The sequence below is a fragment of the Narcine bancroftii genome, chromosome 3 (assembly GCF_036971445.1).
Source record: "Narcine bancroftii isolate sNarBan1 chromosome 3, sNarBan1.hap1, whole genome shotgun sequence".
NCBI classification, from domain to species: Eukaryota; Metazoa; Chordata; class Chondrichthyes; order Torpediniformes; family Narcinidae; genus Narcine; species Narcine bancroftii.
In genome coordinates this window covers 78,166,046-78,187,260 of record NC_091471.1, presented here as the reverse complement: position 1 = coordinate 78,187,260, position 21,215 = coordinate 78,166,046, and the positions used below count along the sequence as shown (strand labels likewise).

Here is a 21,215-nt window from a genome sequence, read left to right as displayed (position 1 = left end):
TTTAAATGAAGTGAAGATGGATAGCAACTGAATGATAGAATGCTATGCAGCCAAGTCAGCTTTCCTTAATCATTTGTTATTGCTGATGGCTGGATTCATGTTCAATCTTTTTCATCAACTCCTCTTCATCATGTGTTACTCTACTACTTCTGCCCACAGTGAGAACAAGGCTTAGCTCCCCCAAAACACTTTGCAATGTCACATGCAGCGACCAGAAGCCTTGCTCCAGAGATCAGCCAACAAATTGAACTATCTTTGATGGAGGAGATCCATCTTTACTGTAATGACAACTCTTACTGCTTTTATTGTATCCATGGCGATCATTAGTGTTCCTGAGAGAGAACTCGTGAGTCAATTTTAGAGGAGTCAGTGCTTTCTTCAAGGAACCAACTTGACTTTTAATGCTCTGGATTGTTGAGAAGACATCATAATTGCAACTTGGATACTGCATTGAGTTGACGAGAAACAGGCCATTCAATGATACAAATACCTTTAATTTCCTGATATTCTTCACAAGCTTTGATTTCTAGTTTTTTGGATTGGTAATGTAAATATTTTGTGGTTTTGAATATTAATGTTGAAACAACATATTGATATTTTCAAGATAACACAGCATTTTTTTTAAATTTTGGGACAATAATAAGTCTCATCTGATTATTGGGACTTCAACCACAAATCCAGAATTTGGGAAAGTATAGACTGACAACAAATAAATCAACTTTTTCTTCTTTTGTTGTTACGGGGAGATTCCTACTTAAAAAAAAATCTCCAAAACAGCCACACATAACTTCAAACAATCGTGATAGGATTCTAAATGTTTTAATCTGCTTCATACTCAGCAGGTCAAAAATACACCCATTAGTAACATTTACTAATAACAATAGCATGTTCCTCTTTGAGGCTACAATCATTTAAATAATACTGTTCTTAGCACACAGTCATTTGTAGCCCTTTAATCATTTGACCATATGTGGTATTCCAGAGAAATTATATTATGACAATAAAAAATACACCTTCTACTAAAAATAGTTTTTTAAAATAGAACAATTAAAAACTACCTTTACAAGTAAACATCCCATAAGACGGTTAATAATTTTTTTCTGAGTACTCACCGAGCATACTCAATTGCAAGAGCAGTCTTTGTCTCATTTCCACCCCATTGCTTTATTTTTTTTGCAACTTCTAGGAGATCTTCTGTTGAGCTGTATTCATTGAGACTGACTTTATGCGTGACTTTAAAGCCATACTGTATAATTGCAACCTAAATTATTGACAAATAAAAGAACATTACCGCATTGATAGCAGAACAATTTCTTTTAAATGCAAAATAACATTAGGAAATGGTGTAATTATTCTGTTATGCCAGAAAAAATGATAAAGGATCTGATGAGGTCTTCTGAGTAATTTTGTAATATTTAATAGGATAATGAACATAATGAATTCTCTGTTTATTCACTACACAGCTCTGGGGTTCAATTTGCAGATCACAAAATCCAGACTGTTTGAATACTGCTCTTCACCAAAGCTGTACTTCTTAATGCAGTGTCTTCCTGCTCTAACTTGGATCATTGGTTACATTTAAGGAAAGACTGGATCGTTACATAGATAGGAGGGGACTAGAGGGGTATGGACCGGGTGCTGGTCAGTGGGACTAGGAGGGTGGGGATTTGCTACGGCATGGACTAGTAGGGCCGAACTGGCCTGTTCTGTGCTGTAAGTGGTTATATGGTTATCCATTATCCTCCTGCTCTGCACACAGGTTCTGGAGAAACACAGCAGGTCATGCAGCAGCATCATCCCCTGGGTAATGTGGCATGGCCTGCAGAGTTTCTTTCATCTTTTTGTGCACTGCACTAGATCCCAGCATCTGCAGATTTTCTTGTTTACCTCCTTCTGCTCTAACCTGGATACCACCATCAAAAGTATGACAAGTTAAGCTAAAATACAGAAACAAGTTGTGGCCCTTTTTTTTGGAGATCTTTGGGCATAGTCTTGTAACAATGTGAGAAATCTCCAAATGATTTATAAAGATGGTGACATAAGAGGAGGTGGGGAAGTGGGACTGAAGGACAACTTAGAAAACTGGAGTTCCCATACCACCAGCCTTTTTCTTTGGAACCAAAGTGATTCAATGACCAGTAGGTTTGGTGAGACTAGTAAACAATGCTGATAAACAGCAGTAATAATGTCAACAGGCCAAGGTCAAAGAAGCCTCTTTTATTTACAGCATAGATGAAGGGAACAGATTTCAGATTTATTGTCAGAGTACATACATGACATCACATACAACCCTGAGGTTCTTTTTCCTGTGGGCCAGGCCTTATTGGTTGTGCAAAAATAACTGTTTGCAATGCACACATGAAAACAAACAAAGAAACGTAAACAACTGACTGTGAAATACAGAAGGAAAAAAGAACAACAATAAAATGCAGGAGTCCTTAAATGAGTCCCTGATTGAGTTTATCGTTGAGCAGTTCCTGAACCTGGTGGTGTAGTCTTGTGGCACCTAGACCTCTTTCCTGATGGCAGCAGAGAGAACAGAGTGTGTGCTGAGTGGTGTGGACCCTTGATGATTGCTACTGCTCTTTGATGGCAGCATTGCCCATAGATGATCTCAATGGTGGGGAGGGTTTTGCCTGTGATGTCCTGGGCTGTGACAACTGCCTTCTGCCGGGTTTATGCTCAGGGGTAGTGGTGTCCTAATATCAGACTGTGATGCAGCTGGGCAGCACACTTTGCACCACACATCAGTAGAAATTTGGCAGAGTTTCCAATGTCATACCAAGCTTGTGCAAACTCCTGACGAAGTAAAGGCACTAACATGCTTTCATCACGATGTCATTATTGTGTTGGCTCCAGGATAGTGACTCCCAAGAACTTAAATTTGCTCACCCTCTCCACCTCTGATTCCCCAATGATCAGTGATTCCCACGAAGTTCTGTGCAACTAACAAATACTATGAAAAAAGAGAATCGGCACTGTAGAGCTCGTCGAAAGAACCAAAGACTTGTTGATCCAAACCAAGGCTTTTATTAGCAAAAGACAGGAGCTCTTCACAGGTGGACGACCAGTCCGGAATGATCTGACCTGGCTCGGGACACAACCCTTTAAGGCCCAGACAGTAGGCGTGGCTAAGCTCTCAGCCAATCGCTGTAAGCACAGTCTAGATACAGTAACTATATACACTATGTACATTGGTAATAGATCTGTACTATCACAGGCACCTATGTAACCAGTAGATTGCTTTTCTGTTTTCTGGCCATATTAATGAGTGAGCATTACAGTTATAGCTTTAATTCCAGGCAAAGCAGAAGCCATCCTTTAACTCAGCAGCTTCTGCAGTGACAGTTCTTTTTATCTCAATGTTTATGCCAGAGCCACATCAAGGGCGTTTCTCGGGAAAATAGTGTCTATGGCAGGGGGTGGCCAAGCTTTTACATTCCATGCCTCAAAATAGGATAATGAACATAATGAATTCTCTGTTTATTCACTACATAGCTCTGGGATTCAATTTGCAGATCATAAAGATCCAGACTGTTTGAATACTGCTCTTCACCAAAGCTGTACTTCTTAATGCAGTGTCTTCCTGCTCTAACTTGGATCATCCATTGCCTCCTGCTCTGCATACAGGTTCTGGAGAAACTCCTTGTCACCGTTTAAGGAGGTCTCGTGAGAGCTGGCCTTGGTGGCCACCAAGCCATTTAATACATTGAGAATGAATGGGAGGATGAAGTGGAGAAGAAAGATACACCATATACAAAATGAAAAGGTATCTTCTCATTTCTACATTCTATAGACAGCACATTATTCTGAAATGATGACCCCTTGTTCCAGCCACGTCAGGCAGGGAAGACATCATTCTTGCATCTATCCTTGCAAATTCCTCAAGAATTTTGTAAGTTTCATTTAAATCTCCTATTCTACATAATTCTAGAGAACAGGTCAACTCTGCTTAATCTATTCTCATGGGACAATCATCCCATCCAGATATCAATCCAGAGAGCCTTGTTGCACTCTTTTAATCTCAAAGATACCTGAGATAAGCAGACCAATCTATATACAGATTTCTAGGACCAGTCTCACTCCAGCTGTAAATAACTTCAGTATTCTAGTACTCAAATTCTTTTACACAAACACTTAAAAAATGTGTGCTAATAGATAATTATCTGAATAATGGCAGTGTAATGGACAAGGAGAGTAGGGCTATCCTGAAACTTGTACAGGGAGCATTTTTCATTCCTTTGTTTTCCACTCATGAAAGGAACCAATGCCAGATATAGACCCAATTCAGTTAGAGAGCTTTTGGAAAATAGCAACTACTATATCATGAAATTTAGCATAAGAGTTGGAAAGGGGAAAAAAATAATCAAATATGTAAGTATTAGTATGATGGACTTGTTTCATGAGTGTAATATAGGTTTGGGCTAAATCGACAGATAAAATAAAGAGTCAATCCTAGTGCAAACTAGATGCGGTTTCACAAGTTGGAACGGAAGACATAAGGAAGTTTGAGTTTCTTTATGAGAAATTTGATACAGAGCACAGGGATTTGATGAAAGTAGGTTTTAAAATGTAGACAAGAATCAAGCAGAAGCCAGATGTGCAAGGGAAATAAGCAATAGAAAGAAACAGGTCAGAGGGCCCGTGAGAAAGAAATACCCATAACATAAAAAGAAGGGGAAAAAAAGCCTTTCATAAACATAAGAAGCAAATGGTTGCAAAAACAATGGTGGGAACATTTTTTTTCTTCTGTAGCAGCAGAGAACATGTTGAGGTGTTAAATAAGTACTTCACATTTGTTTCCGCATTCAGTGAATGAAGTCAATATTACAGAGAAAGAAGAGAAACTAGAGAAATTGGGTGGGATAAAGAGAGAGGAAGAAAAAGGTAAAGAGTTTGGTCAGATAACTTTGCATCAGATTTTTAGCATAAAGAACTAAAACCTTATGTTCAATTTCAGCAGGTGTTTAATTTGATACTGGACAAAAAAAATATGTAATGTACACCAGCCAGCAGGCAGGGGTATTGACTGGAATTTAAAGATAATGGTTCTTGGAGGACATGCAACCATACTTTTAACATTAGGGGATTAAAATGTGTGCATTTTTTTTTTACAAATGGTGCCTGTGACCTTGTTGCTCCCATCTACTGGACATTGTTGCATGTAAAATTGGATTTTCGGTTCAAACTTCCAGAAATCATTTAGCCTCTGGAATCAAGTCTGGATGTTTACATCAAATCAGTTCAATAACACAATTGTTGAAATACAACTTAAAAACATTTGCAAAACTCAAAATGTGCTCCATGACATTGTAAACGATGAAAAAAATGTTGACACTTCTTAAAACTATAGCGACAATAAAATTAGCAAAATTCAAATAACAATAACAAGATTCAAAATTTAAAATCATTTCTATAAATACATCATGTGTTTGAAATAGCCCAGTAATTCTAAACCTTTATACACACATCAAAAATTACTTCTATTTGAAAACATCTGCATTCTACTGGAGAAATATTCCCAGAGCAGAATGGGCTATACCCAAAGTTACAATGGGAAGCGAGGGATGAGATTGTTGGGGAATTGACAATGATCTTTACATCCTCCCTGATGAAATGTATGGTTCTAGAGAATTGGACGTTGGCAAATATAATTCTCTTGTTCAAGAAAGGTAATGGGTAGAATCCTAGGAATTATAGACCAGTGAGTCTTGCATCAGTAGTGGGCAAACTTTTGGAAAGGATTCTGAGGAACTGCTTTTACGAGCATTTTGAGAACCATAACCTAATCATAAGAATGGACAGCATGGTTTTGTGAGCAGGTTATGCCAAATGAACTTTTTGAGGAGGTGACAGAAGTAATTAATGAATGAAGAATGGTGGATGTGATGTATATAGATTTTAGTAAGGTATTTCACAAGGTTCCCCATGATAGGCTCATCCAGAAAGTCATGAGCCATGGAATCCATGGAACCTTGGCTGTGTAGGTTCAGAATTGGCTTGCCCCTGGAAGGCAAAGGGTGGTAGTGGATGAAGCATATTTTGACTGGAGGTCAGTGACTATTAGTATTCCGCTGGGATCTGTTCTGGGATCCCTGCTTTTTGTTATTTTTATAAATAACTTGGATCCAGAAGTGGAGAGGTGGGTCAGTGAGTTTGAAGATAATATCAGCGGTTGGCAGTACTGTTCATAATATAAAAGGCTGTGGTAGTAGGATGCAGATTTGGGCAGAGAAGTGGCAGATGTAGTTCAATGTGGATAAGTGTGAAGTGATGCTGGTCGAACTTGAATGTGGAGTACATGGTTAATAGTAGAATTCTTAACAGTGTGGAGGATCACAGAGACCTCGGGGTGCAGGTCCATAAAAACACTCAAGTTTGCCACGCAGGTTGGGAGGGTAATTAAGAAGGCACATAGTGTGTTGACCTTCATTAATTGGGGAATTGAGTTCAAGAGCTGTGAAGTAATGTTGCAGCTCTTCACAATTCTGGTGAGAGCATACAAGGGTATTGTGATCAGTTCTGGTTGCCTCATGAGAGGAAGCATGTGGGAGCTTTAAAGTGGATGCAGAGGAGATTTAACAGGATGCTGCCAGGATAGGCGAACATGTTTAATTTAAAAAAAATGTTGAATGAGCTAAGGCTCTTCTCTTTGGAGTGATGGAGAATGAGAGATGACTTAATAGAGGTGAGTACAATAATGAGGGGCACAGCTAGAGCCAACAGCCTTTTCCCACAGCAGCTATGACCAATATCAGAGGTAATCTGCTTAAAGTAAGTGGAGGGAAGTATAGGGATGATGTCTGAGGTAGGTGCTTTTACATAGAGAGTGGTGGGTACCAGAATACACTGCCAGGGGTAGTGCTTGAGGCTGATAACATAGAGACATTTAAAAGCCTCTTAGATTGGGTCATGAATGTAAGAAAAATGAGGAGTAATGGACTGTGAGGGAGGGGAGGGTTGGATTGATGGTGGAATAGGTTTGTATAGGTCACCACAACATTGAGGGCTGAAGAGCTAGTACTGTGCTGGTCTGTGTACTTGCACATAGTTTTTGTCTTTTTTTTCCAAGACACATCCTGGAATCTCTATAAATACTAGATTGCTGACAAATGTTTACAACATGGAAATAAGCAGAGAATGATTCGATTTTAAGACCATGAACTGACAAATAACACACAGTCATGTGCACAAAAATTGCAAAGGAAGGTGATGGAAGGTTGTTACAGCACTGCCAGATAGGAAGTTGTTGCAGGCGATTCCTCTTGGAACAAGCTGTCTTGTTCAGTTTCCTGTTTAAAGGGAGGCAGCTGATCAAAACCAGATGTCCAAAAACAGGGATTGTCACAGGCTCTGTTACAAATGCTTTTTTCAGTGTTCTCACAGAGCAAGCATTGTAATAAAACCCACCAATCAGAACTGATTTTTGCAACAAATGAGTATCATGAAAGCCAAGGATTTTTACATAATTTCTTTCTCACGTAGACGAAGAAATACAGTAAAACTCATAAGCAAAATAGCAGGAATTAAGTTTACTTAGCAGTTGCATTAACAAACTAATCTAGTTGGATAAGACAGGAAAGATGTGAGCATGGACAAGAATGCTGGTTCCCACTTTTCTGTCCTTCTGCTAGAAATTGCCAGGATGCACAACTTGTTTCCCATGAATGAAGTGAGTAAATTTAGTTAGACTCCTGCATTGGGTGGACTTCCTTAGACCAGTGTCAATGCAACACTGGACATTGAGGTCAACATGCAGAACAATTAATTGCTTAAAGAAGAAGACTTCAAAAATAGAGATAAATAGGGTAATTTACTGCATCCGTTGCTCCCAATGTGACCCCTATACTGGGGAGACTGGACACAAACTGGGAGATCACTGAGCATCTTCGCCGCAACAGCAAGGACCTCCTAGGGGCCATCCACTTCAATTCCATACCCCACTAACATGTCTGTGCCTCATGCACTGCAAAGTTGAGATTACCTACAAATGGGAGGAACAATACCTTGTATTCATCTTGGAAGTCTCCAACTTGACAGCATCAATATTGACTTCCAAATTTTGTTAACCTTCCTCCAGCTCCCCACTTCCTTTCCTTCCTTCTCCTATCAGAGAGCTACCTTTCTTAATTCTCTGCCTTGTCCGCAATCACTTCTCAGCTTCTTTCTCTTCTACCCTCCCACCTGTATCCACTGATTACCTCATTTCCCCTTCCCTTCCCCCCATAATCCCACCTTTTTACTCGGGAATCTGTCCGATTTTTGTCATATCTGAGGATGAAATATCGACTCCCTTTTACTTTCTACGGATGCTATGTGCCCTGCTGAGTTTCTCACTATTATGTACTGACAAAAAAACAAATTAGTTCTTTCATCACAGCTGTGACTAGCAGCGTCGATATTTCTCACCAATGCTTGAAGCCAGTGATCTGATGGTAGCACAGTAACTCATCAACATTATTCTGGCTACATTAATCCATCTAGGAATAAGGACGGATGAAAGTTCCATTCACCATTATGCACTAAAAGCATTGTTTGCAATAGTAGCATTCATTATTTTCTTTATTCCAACTGGTATGTTTCAACTAGTTCTCCTTCAACAGAAGCACACATGCTCTGAACATGGTTTTTATCCATGCCATTGATTAACTTGCTTGAAGTGAAGTGAAGACATTATTCCTGTACTACTGGCAAAGCACAGGTACAATAATTTAGTAGTTCTGTTCCCATGCCAATAATCCAAATGCTGAAGTAACAATTTCACTACATCCCATCACGGTGCGTGCACTTGAATTCAGTAAAAATGTGTCAATTGTGAAATTACTGTAAAAAATGGAACCCATTCACAAAGTAAAAGTAGAAAATACTCGCAGCATCACAGAATATTTCTTTAGAAAGTGTCAACAATTGCGATCGTATCCCAATCAAAATAAATGCCACCTGCTTTTGATATTAGCTTTCCTTTTCTCCACAGATCTTTTCCCTGTTTTTATTTCAGATTTCCAGCAATAACACTATTATGTTTTGTAACTGGTTCTTGTAAATGCTTTGGAAAGGTAGACGGATCATGCTGGCTTAGTCTGCATCTAATTTTGACTGCAACATCTTAAATGACTCTCAATTAGTTTGGCTGAACAAAACACTAATGTCCTCAGAAAGATTTGGAATCAGCGATAATGTCAAACTTGTTGGCAATGAATGTATCACAAGTATGTCCTTTTAAAGGTCACAGTGGGAATGAGGACAAACAATTCATTTTTACAAGTGCACATTCCTCCAGTTATCAGTCTCACCCAAGCAGCTGTGATTAAGCATTGGTGTAACAGATTACATTTACAAACAAATTCTCACTGAAGCAGTCAAACAAAATATTGTAAAAATACTCCTTCTCAAACTGAAAATAAAACATGTTAATAGAAGACAGAACTTTGATATAAAATAACTTGGGAATTGCATTAATAGTATTTCATCATATGTTGGTGGGATAGAACACCTTGGAAATTTGGCTCCTTCCAAGTTGGTTTGATTGAGAACATCTTGAACTTTTGCCAGGAGGTGGGGCAAGGTCCACTTACTTCATTAGTGGCAAGGATAGAAGAAACAGAAGCTTGGAATAGGGTGGCTCCCAATACTGCTGGCAGGTTGAATAAGACTTGAATAATAAATCTTAGCAACTGACAGCAGTAACAGGACTTGAAAGTTTGGCACTTTTCCAATCAGTCGGCTGCAGCAAGTAGCAGGAAATATGCTTTTCTGGGAGGCAAGAAGCTGAAATGAACTTTCAAAATAACTTGTTTTAGACAAAGAAGTACTTACAAAGTGTTTAATGTATTCATTAACTCTAGCAAACATAGACAGAGGTGTACACTAGGATTATTTCTCCAGAAAATACTATGATGCTGGCCAGGTCAGATGGAATGCCATCGTGTGTGCAAGGGGAAGATAATGAAACAATGCAAACTTTGAATTGGATCCAAGGCTCTTATTTTGTGTTATGTATTTGTTGGTAAATGAAAGTTAATAGTTCATCAGTATCGGCTTACATGAGATGTACAACATGTTAAATTGAAACAATAACAAAATTCGGTTCAAATAATTTCTGAAATTTTACCATATTTTTCTTCAAAGTAACTATTATTTATCCAAAAGCATCACACCATTTCTATATTAATTTTCAAAGTGCTGTTGCTACATTTATTTGACAACTGAGTTTTTAAAAATGTTGGTTTATGCAGATGGAAAATCAGTTTAAACAGTTTATTCAAGATTCTACACACTTTTTATGGAATTGCATTGAAAGTGGACATAAGCTCAGTCTATTACAATATAATTTACAACTACAGTTGGTGATTCAAGGCATGCTCTCTGTTATGAGAAGCAAATACCATTTAATTGATGAATGCCTGCTGTAGTTTCATTGAAGTTTTCTTTTCAATTTGGCCATGTCAAACACTACATAAACAATAAGGCAGTATTTTACATTTCAAATCATATGCAAGACTGCAAGGTCATGACATTTTGTTTCTTGACAATTTTCCCATTTTTTGGAAAATTTATTTATTAAACCATGATGCGTAATATTACACAAAATTAATGAATAAAACTTTAAAATGGCACAAAATACATGCATGATTTATTTTAAAAAACTAATCCCCTACAAACTCCCATCTCCCTTCCCTAACCCACCTACCCCAACCCACTCCCCCCCTTTTAATCTACCCCCAAAATAAAAAAAAAGAGGAGATCACATAACATAAAAATTCGTCAATTAATTACCATGGTTTGGAGCAACACAACTAACGTGTGGAAAGGGGATTTAATAATTCAATCCCATATAATCCAATTACAGGCTTCAAGTTTACAAAAATAGAAATAATTATTACATAATTTATATGTTATCTCTTCCAATGGAATACAAGACCTCAACTCCATATGCCATCTCCAAATACTCAAATCAATCTCATTTTTCCAAGTAATTGCCAAATATTTTCTAGCCACAGCTCAAGCCAATCACAAAAAAGCAATTCAAAATCTATTTCATTTAAATTTTAAACTAATCCTCTTAATATTACCCAACAAAAACACCACAGGATCTAGTAAACATTTCACTTTCAAAATAACTTCTAGAAATTCCTCAAGTTTGTTCCAAAAAGGTTTCACCATCTCAAATGACCAAGTAGAACGTAAAAACAACCTACCTCCTTTTGACATCTAAAACATAAATCTGAAGAAATAAAATTATATTTACTTAGTTTTTCCTGAGATAAATATAATTGATGAATAAAATTGTAATGAACAAATTGATACCTAACTTTTATAATTTTAGTCATACTATCCTTACATAGATTTATCCAATCATCCTGAGAAATACATATACCTAAATCTTTCTCCCATTTTCAATCTAGATTTATGAATATCCATCTTAAGCATTTTATTCTGTAAAAAAGCATATATCTCAGATGTAAATCCCTTCTTACCACCCTCAGTAAGTAAAAATTCAAACTTAGATTGTCTAGGTAACCATAGAATATGTCCAAAATTATCCAACAATAAGGCTTTAATTTGATAGTAGGAAAAAAGAGTATTTGAAGATATATCATATTTCTCTTTCATTCTTTGAAAAGAAATAAAATATCCCACTTCATAACAATCTTGCACAAATTTAATCCCCTTTTGATCCCATAACTTCAAAAGTTGATTATTAAATGTAAAAGGAAAAAAGCTTATTTTGACACAAAGGAGTTTTACCTAAAATCTTGCCTCGAGCACCTATGACTTCATTTCTTTTTATATACCATAAATCCATTGAGCATTTCAAAACAGGTAAATTATAATTACTCAATAATTTATGATTCCATCTATAAAATAAACTGATCCATCTTCTTCTCACCAATCTGATATAATTCAATATTAGCCCTTATCAAAGGTTTATCTATTTCAAACATAGTTAATAAATTTAAATTATGATGATTCATAATAATTTTGAAAATTAGTAAGTTGCAAGCCTCCTAATTCATATTTCCATGTTAATTTCTGTAATGATACACTCACCATTTTATCTTTCCATAGAAATTTCCTCACCAAAAGCCTTAATTTCTTTTGAGGAATCTTACAATGAATAGATTGAAAAAAATATTGAATTTGAGGAAAACTATTCATTTTAATACAATTAACTCATCCTATTAATCATTCCATTGATTCAAATCTTATTTAATTTTAGATAATAAGGGCAAATAATTTAATTGACATAAATGACTATTATTACAATCTACCTTAACACCTAAATACTTAATATGATCTGACCATTTAAATTTCACAATATGCCTGCATGAAGAATAATCCATTTCAGCTAAAGGCATAAACTCTCTCTTTTCTCAATTAATTTTATAACCTGAAATCTCACCATACAGTTCCAATCTATCATGTAAGTTCCTCAAAGAATTCTGAGGATCTGTTAAATATATCAAAACATCATCTGCAAACAAATTTATTTTAAATTCATCAGATTTCACCTTAATACCTATAATATTAATATCTTGTCTAATCACCTGAGCCAAAGGTTCAATAACTAATGCAAATAGAGCTGGTGACAAAGGGCAGCCTTGCCTTGTCAATTTGGTCAACATAAAAGGTGAAGATAACTGTCCATTTGTCATGACTATAGCAGTAGGACTTCTATATAAAGCCTAATTCAACCAATAAAAAGGGGCCAAATTTAAATGTATCCAAGACTTTAAATAAAAAAACTCCACTCTACTCTATCAAAGGGCTTTTCTGCATCCAATTAAATAACAACTGGTAGGTTAGATTCCTCCCAAGAAACATTAATTAAATAAATCAACTTCACAATATTATCTGCTGAATAATGATTTTTTATAAAACCCACCTGATCCCAATGAATTTAGCTAACCTATTAGCCAGAACCTTTGCCACAATTTTGTAGTCAACATTTAATAGAAATAGTTCAATGGGTCCCTATCTTTCTTAAGAATAACTGTAATAATTGTTTTAGAAAAAGAATCCGCAAAAGAATTAACATCTGTTGCCTGCTTCAATACATCCATCAATAAAGAGATTAATAAATCCTGAAATTCTTTATATAATTCAGAAGTAGAATCATCATCCCCTGGAGACTTCCCTCTAGGCATCGAACGAAGTGCATCTATTACTTCTTTAGCAGTGAAAGAAGCGTCCAAATCCCTAATATCCTTATCTCTTAAAAAACATAATTCCAAATCAGATTAAAAAATTATCAATTTTGGCCTCATTCTCCAATATATCAGAAGTATACAATTTTTCATACAATTTTTGAAACATGTCATTAATTTTCTGGGGTTTATATATAATTGTTGAATTATATCTCATGGCATTTATTGTTCTTGAAGCTTGCTCCGTTTTAACTGCCAGGCTAATACTTTATGAGCTTTTTCACCCAATTCACAATATTTTTGTCTGGTTCTCTGTTATAATTTCTCAAATTTATAAGTTTGTAACAAATTATATCGTGCACATCCTCATGGTGAACCAGTCCCACTTGTAGCGCCACTTGGCGGGGCAGCCATGGGGAAATGGCATCGTCAGAGGTTTCTCTCTGACTCCAGCATCCCTTCCACCGCGGACCCTGGGCAGCGATTATGATGTCACAATGCACCAGGTGACTGAGCTCATGCTGCCCTTAAAGGGGCGTGCTGAATTTGAATAAAACCTGTCATTAACGACCCTCAACGTGGTGGCTGTGTTTCCTCCACTGCTCACACCGCCACAACTTCATATTAACTAAACGTAGTTTACATAGAATTTTGCTGTAAATCCTTTTCTAAATTCTCTATCTCCACCTCCAATCTATTTACTTCAGCAATAAGTTGTTTCTTAATTTTAGCAGTATAACTAACAATCTGTCTCCTCAAATCAGTTTTTAAAAGCAGCTCAAAACAAATTTACTATCAACTGAATCCATATTTATTTTTTAAAAAAAGTGTATTTGATCCCTTACTAAATTACAAAATTCAACATTTTTCAACAACAAAGATTTAAATCTCTAATGACAAACATTTCAATTCTCTCCGAACCAGTACACATTATTAATAACAAAGAATGATCAGACAAAATCCTAATCTTATATTCAGCCTTCCATACCCGGCTTTGCAATTATGCTGATACCAAAAATAAATCTATTGTAGAATAAGAATCTTGACAAGATAAATAAAACAAAAAATGTTTCTCTTTAGGATATAACTTTCTCCATATATCTACTAAATTCAAATCTTTCATTAATACCATCAATTGTTGAGCCATTTTAGTCCTAACTACTGATTTTGGAGATTTCAAAGAATAATTAAAATCACCTCCTACCATAATTTTTTCATATGTCTAATTTAAATTAAGACAATAAATTTAGTACGATAGCTGCTACTAAATAAAGGCAAACACACACAAAAGTAATCAACTCAAGACTGGTTTATTGCAGACATACACAGACCTTTTATTTCCTGCCTGTTAATGAACTTATTAGTGAACAACTGCTGGTCTACAGGACCAGCAGGTTAAAGCTATGAGCCATTAGCGCCCCGCTCCTTTAGGCAGGGGCTTCATCTGATCCACTCACTCTACTTTGGCACCCAGCACTGCTAGCCCATAATTTGTCAGGTAAGTCTGTGAACCGACGGTGGTGTTTTGCAATATTGCGCTGTGCGCCCGCTATATCATGCCCCCCCAGAATCGTCAACATAACTTAAGATGCCAGATACGCTTGACTTAGGTGGATGTCCACATTGCCTGGGTTGAGGGCGCTGAACTGGTGAAGTAGGGTCCGTATGGGCGGGTTTAAGTGTGTCCATGCTGAATAGCTGCGGATGCCCTCTGATGGCTAATGTACATACCACTCCACCTCTCTTAATCACACAAAATGGTCCTTCATATGGTTTTAGTAATGGTGCCCCTGGATCTTGTCTTTGTATGAATACAAATTCAGTGTTTAATAGTGATTAGGGTTTGCCATGCCAGTTAGTAGAGGATGGTTTGCTGTTAGTAATACCCTTGCAGAGTTGTTGCAGGACGTCCATGTCTGAATTGCTTGTGAAGTAAATATCTCTTGGAACCATAAGGGCTGTACCATACATCAATTGTGTAGACGATGCAAACAGATCTTCTTTTGGAGCTGTTCATGCTCCTAGAAGAACCCAAGATAGTTCATCGACTCAGTTGGGGCCAGTGAGTCGAGCCTTCAGTGAATATTTAAGTTGTCGATGGAAACGTTCCACCAGGCTGTTGGAATGCTGATGGTACGCAGTAGTGTGGTGCAACTGTGTACTAGAAAAAGAAACCAAGGAAGCTCATAACGCCGAAGTGAACTGTGGTCCACGGTCCAAAGTTATGTTTGTAGGCACTCCAAATCTAGCAATCCAATTTAAGATGAACACTCTAGCACATGCCTCAGTATCACTGACTGGTAATGGAATGGCCTCTGGCCAGTGTGTGAAGTAGTCTACTACCATGAGAATATACTTCATGTCCTGTGATACTGGTAATGGTCCAACCAGATCCACGTGCACATGCTCAAATCTTCTGCGTATTGTCGGGAAAGGCTGCAGAGGTGCCTTGATGTGGTGTTGAATTTTCACAGATTGGCAGGATATACTCATTCGTGCCCATTGCGCGACATCTTTTTTCAGCCCATGACACATGTACTTGTTTAACATTATTTTGACTGAAGTCCTGATGGATGGGTGTGATAGATTGTGAATGTCATCAAAAAGATGCCGTCTCCAAGATAATGGGACCAATGGTCAAGGATAGCCCAACGATACATCACAAAGGAGTCCTGGACTACCTTGTTGTGGTGCCACCTGTCGAATGTCGAGTCCAGTAATAGCTGTACTGTATACCTATATATCTGGATCCACAGATTGTGCCACAGCCAGTTCAGCAATGTTGACTCCAGCTTGAATATGGCACACACTTGATCTAGAGAGCACATCTGTGACCAGATTGTCCTTTCCCGAAATATGACGTATGTCTGTAGTAAACTCCAAAATGTAGGACAAATGTCATTGTTGTCTTGCCAACCAAGGATCTGTGACTTTGCTAAAGGCAAAAATGAACAGTTTATGGTCTGTGAATATGGTGAAACGTCGACCTTCCAAGATATATCAAAAATTCCTTATAGCCAGATAAAGTGCTAATAGTTCTCGATCAAAGGCTCTGTACTTCATTTCCACTGGTCTTAGATGATGACTAAAGAAGGCAAGGGACTGATAATGGCCATTGACCTATTGTTCCAAAACTGCACCCACAGCTGTTCCCGAGGTATCTGTGCTAAGCATCAAAGCAGCTTCAGGATTTGGATGCGCAAGCATTGCTGCATTGGCCTCTTTTGCGGACATAAATCCGGCCTCTGCCTCTATGGTCCAGGTAATGTTTTTGTTTGGAGCAGAGATAATGTCAAGCAGGGGTCACAGGATATCAGCAATCCCGGGAATAAATCTGTGATAAAAATTTATCATTCCCAAAAACTTCTGCAGCCCTTTTGACGGTGACAGGTCTGAAGAATGTACAAATGTTGTCTACCTTGCTTGATAATGGAGATTTGCCATCTGCTGTAATTTTATGCCCTAAGAATTCTATGGTTGACTTGCCAAATTGACACTTGTCAAGGTTAATTGTCAGACCAAAGTCTTGGAGCCATTGGAAAAGGTGGCACAAATGCAGGCGGTGATCTTGCTCATTTTGACTTGCTACAAGGATGTCGTCCAAGTAAATATACACAAAGTCTAAATCTCTGCCTAGAGCGTCCATAAGCACTGAAAACTTTGTGCGGCATTCTTTAAGCCAAATGGCATTCTGAGGAATTCAAAAAGACCAAACGGCGTAACAATTGCTGTCTTGTGAATATCATTCTCATGAATCGGTATCTGATGATATCCCTTAACCAAATCAATCTTTGAAAATATGCAGCAATGATCAGATGGGCGGTGAAATCCTCTATGTGTGGAATTGGGTATCTGTCAGTGTAGTGACATCATTAAGCCTACGGTAGTCGCCACAGGGTCTCCATCCTCCCGTCTTCTTGGGAACCATATGCAAAGGTGAGGCCCTAGGGCTGTTTGAGTGTCGGATGATACCAATTCTTCCATTACTTTAAATTCTGCCTTTGCTTGCTGCAATTTATCAGGCGCCAGACGACGAGCCCTGGCATGGACCGGTGGGCCTGATGTGTCTATTTAATGAGACACACCATGGGCTGTTCTTGAGGCATTGAAGTTGGGGGGTGAGAAAATGGAGAAATTCGTTGAGTAGAGAAGTATATGCGTCCTTGTGTAACGTATGTACTCCGAGCTGTGAAACTCTCCCCTTGATGCACGCCAGTGGATATGTCTGAAAGGTGGTGGCGTGAACTAATTTTCTGCATTTTACATCTACCAATAAGTCGTGGGAACGTAAAAAATCCGCACTCAAAATGGGTTGAGCGACAGAAGCGAGGACAAAATTCCAATGGAATGTAGTTGCACCCATTCCGATTTGGACTCATCTAGTGCCGAAACTTGGAATGGCAATTCCATTCACCGCTCTCAGGGTCAAGTGGCATTTTTATCCAACCTTTCAAAGTAGGTTGGCGGGAGCAAACTAAGTTCAGCACCTGTGTCTACAAGGAATTTGTGCTTACCCGCATTGTCCTGAAGATACAATAGGCCTGTATGTACACCAGCCGCTGAGGCCACTACTGGCAGCCAGCTCTCCCATTTCTCGACTGCCTTTTGCAGTAGGTATATGGCTGGATGCACTTATGGGCATTTTTTTCCCCAGCGGTGATAGTAAAAACACCATTCTTGATGTACATCAGCACGTTCCTCTTTCTTGAGTTGGACTGCAGATACTGGAGGCTGGTAGGATATGGGAGATACTTCTGCTGCAAAAACTGGATGTATTTAGGCAAACTCTTGTGTAGGATACGATAGAGCCTGTCAGCCTCTCAAGCCACGTCACGGGGACGGCGGAAATCAATGTTTCCAATGGGTATGGCAACGTGAGCTGGAAGTTTTGACAGAAGTAAGGTTTTGAAAAGCAGACAATGGGAATGACCATCTGACAATGCTAGCATCTCATTCATCAGGTCTGATGGATTCTTGTCACCTAGGCCTTCCATGATGTATGATGTATGATGTGGTAGCGATTAGTGAGACATGGTTGCAGGAGGGATGTGACTGGCAACTGAATATCCCTGGGTTTCGTTGTTTTAGGTGTGATAGAGTCGGAGGGGCAAGAGGAGGTGGGGTTGCATTGCTTGTCAGGGAAAATATTACAGCGATGCCTAGGAAGGATAGATTAGAGGGCACATCCACGGAGGCTATTTGGGTGGAACTGAGGAGTAGGAAAGGAGAGGTTACACTTGTAGGGGTGTATTATAGACCACCTGGAGGGGACCGAGACCTAGAGGAGCAAATCTGTAGGGAGATAGTAGATATTTGTGATAAGCACAGGGTTGTAATTATGGGAGATTTTAATTTTCCACATATAGATTGGGAAACACATTCTGTGAAAGGAATGGATGGGTTAGAGTTTGTGAAATGTGTGCAAGATAGTTTTTTACAACAATATGTAGAGGTGCCGACCAGAGAAGGAGCAGTGTTAGATCTACTGTTGGCAAATGGGATGGGTCAAGTGACGGAGGTTAGTGTTGGCGAGCACTTCGGGTCCAGTGATCATAATGCCATCAGCTTCAATGTCATTATGGAAAGAGAGAAATCAGGGCCAAGGATTGAGGTTTTTGATTGGGGAAAAGCTAGATTTGAGGAGATGCGAAAGGACTTGCAGGGTGTGCATTGGGACAATTTGTTTTATGGGCAGGATGTAGTAGAGAGATGGAAGTCTTTTAAAGATCAGATTTTGAGAGTGCAAAAGCTTTATGTTCCTGTTAGGTTAAAGGGAGGGGCAAAAGGTTTGAGAGAGCCGTGGTTTTCAAGGAATATTGGAAACTTGGTTCGAAGAAAAAGGGAGGCGTACATTAGATATAAGAAGCATGGAGTTAAGGAGATGTTTGAAAGATACATTGAATGTAAGAGGAATCTTAAGAGAGGAATTAGGAAAGCTAAAAGAAGGTACGAGAAAACTATGGCAAGCAGGGTGAAAACTAATCCAAAAGAGTTCTACAAATATGTTAATGGTAAGAGGAAAGCTAGAGACAAAATTGGTCCCTTAGAAAATCAGAGTGGAAAACTGTGTGTGGAACCTAGAGAAATGGGGGAGATATTGAACAGTTTATTTTCTTTGGTATTCACTAAGGAGAAGGATATGGGGAGATGTGGGATAAAAAAAAGCAAATTGGGTAAATATGGGGAATATAGAGATTACAAAAGATGCAGTTTTAAGGCTTTTGAAGAATATAAAGGTGGATAAGTCTCCGGGACCAGACGGGATCTTCCCCAGGACATTGAGAGAAGTGAAGGAGGAAATAGCAGAGGCTCTGGCTGTAATTTTTCAAATGTCATTAGATATGGGGATAGTGCCGGAGGATTGGCGCATTGCGCATGTGGTTCCGTTATTTAAAAAGGGTTCAAGGAGGAAGCCTGGCAACTATCGGCCTGTAAGTTTGACGTCTGTGGTAGGTAAATTAATGGAGAAAATTCTTAGAGATAGTACTTATAAACATCTGGATAGACAGGGTCTGATCAGGAGCACTCAACATGGATTTGTGGGAGGAAGGTCATGTTTGACCAATCTGATTGAATTTTTTGAAGAGGTGACTAGGAATGTGAATGAGGGTAGCGCAGTGGATGTTGTCTATATGGACTTCAGTAAGGCCTTCGATAAGGTACCACATGGAAGGTTAGTTAGGAAGGTGCAGTCTTTAGGTATAAATTTTGAGATAGTCAAATGGATTGAACATTGGCTGAAAGGGAGAGGCCAGAGAGTGGTAGTGGATAATTGTCTGTCAGGTTGGAGGCCGGTGACCAGTGGTGTGCCTCAAGGATCTGTATTGGGCCCATTGTTGTTCGTTATATACATTAATGATCTAGATGATGGGGTGGTGAATTGGATTAGTAAATATGCAGACGATACTAAGATAGGTGGAATAGTGGATAATGAAGAAGGTTTTCAAGGATTGCAGAGGGATTTGGGCTGCTTAGAAAAGTGGGCTGAAAAATGGCAGATGGAATTTAATGCTGATAAGTGTGAGGTGCTTCATTTTGGTAAGAAGAATCAGAATAGGACATACGTGGTAAATGGGAGAGCATTGAGGAATACAGAAGAGCAGAAAGATTTAGGAGTAACGGTACATCGTTCCCTGAAGGTAGAAACTCACGTGAATAGGGTGGTGAAGAAGGCTTTTAGTATGCTGGCCTTTATCAATCATTGCATGGAATATAGGAGTTGGGAGGTGATGTTGAGATTGTATAAGACGTTGGTGCGGCCTAATTTGGAGTTCCGTGTGCAGTTCTGGTCGCCTAATTATAGGAAGGATATAAACAGAGTGGAGAGAGTGCAGAGAAGGTTTACCAGAATGTTGCCTGGGTTTAAGCATCTGGAGTATGGGGAGAGATTGGACAGATTGGGTCTTTATTCTTTGGAGCGTAGAAGGTTGAGAGGGGATTTGATAGAAGTATTTAAGATTATGAAAGGGATAGACAGAATGGATGTGGATAGACTATTTCCGTTAAGAGGAGGAAAGTTTAAAACAAGAGGACATGAGTTAAGAATTAAGGGGCAGAGGTTTAGAGGTAACATGAGGGGGAACTTCTTTACTCAGAGAGTGGTAGCTGTGTGGAATGATCTTCCGGGAGAAATAGTGGCGGCGGGGTCAATTGTATTATTTAAGAAAAGGTTGGACAGGTATATGGATGAGAAGAAGATGGAGGGTTATGGGCATTGTGCAGGGAGGTGGGACTAGAAAGGGGTGTTGGTTCAGTGCGGACTAGAAGGGCCTAATGGCCTGTTTCCATGCTGTAATTGTTATGTTATGTTCAAAAGATGCATGCCACACTCATGTCTAGTAAGTTCCAATGTGTCAAGAAGAAACTGGCAGAACCTGGTATACTGGTCTGCTGCCAGAGGATGAGCAATAAATTCACTTACTTGTGATGCAGTGGCCAGGTCCAATGTACTCACAACATGTCAAAATTTTGTGTCTTCCACTGTTATACCCCTAAGACGAAACTGGGTTTCAGCTTGAAGAAACCAAATTCGAGGCTGATGTGTCCAGAAAGGAGGCAAATGAAGCC

The 21,215-nt window shown here is 38.7% G+C and overlaps 1 protein-coding gene across 1 annotated transcript in view; it reads right to left on the bottom strand.

Annotated features, from left to right (window-relative positions):
• itga1 (integrin, alpha 1) overlaps positions 1 to 21,215 on the bottom strand; it is a 285,994-nt gene that overhangs the window by 183,356 nt on the left and 81,423 nt on the right. The window contains exon 7 of the mRNA XM_069924322.1: positions 1,113 to 1,261. Coding sequence (XP_069780423.1) covers positions 1,113 to 1,261 — 149 coding nt within the window. The remainder of the gene's footprint in view (positions 1 to 1,112; positions 1,262 to 21,215) is intronic.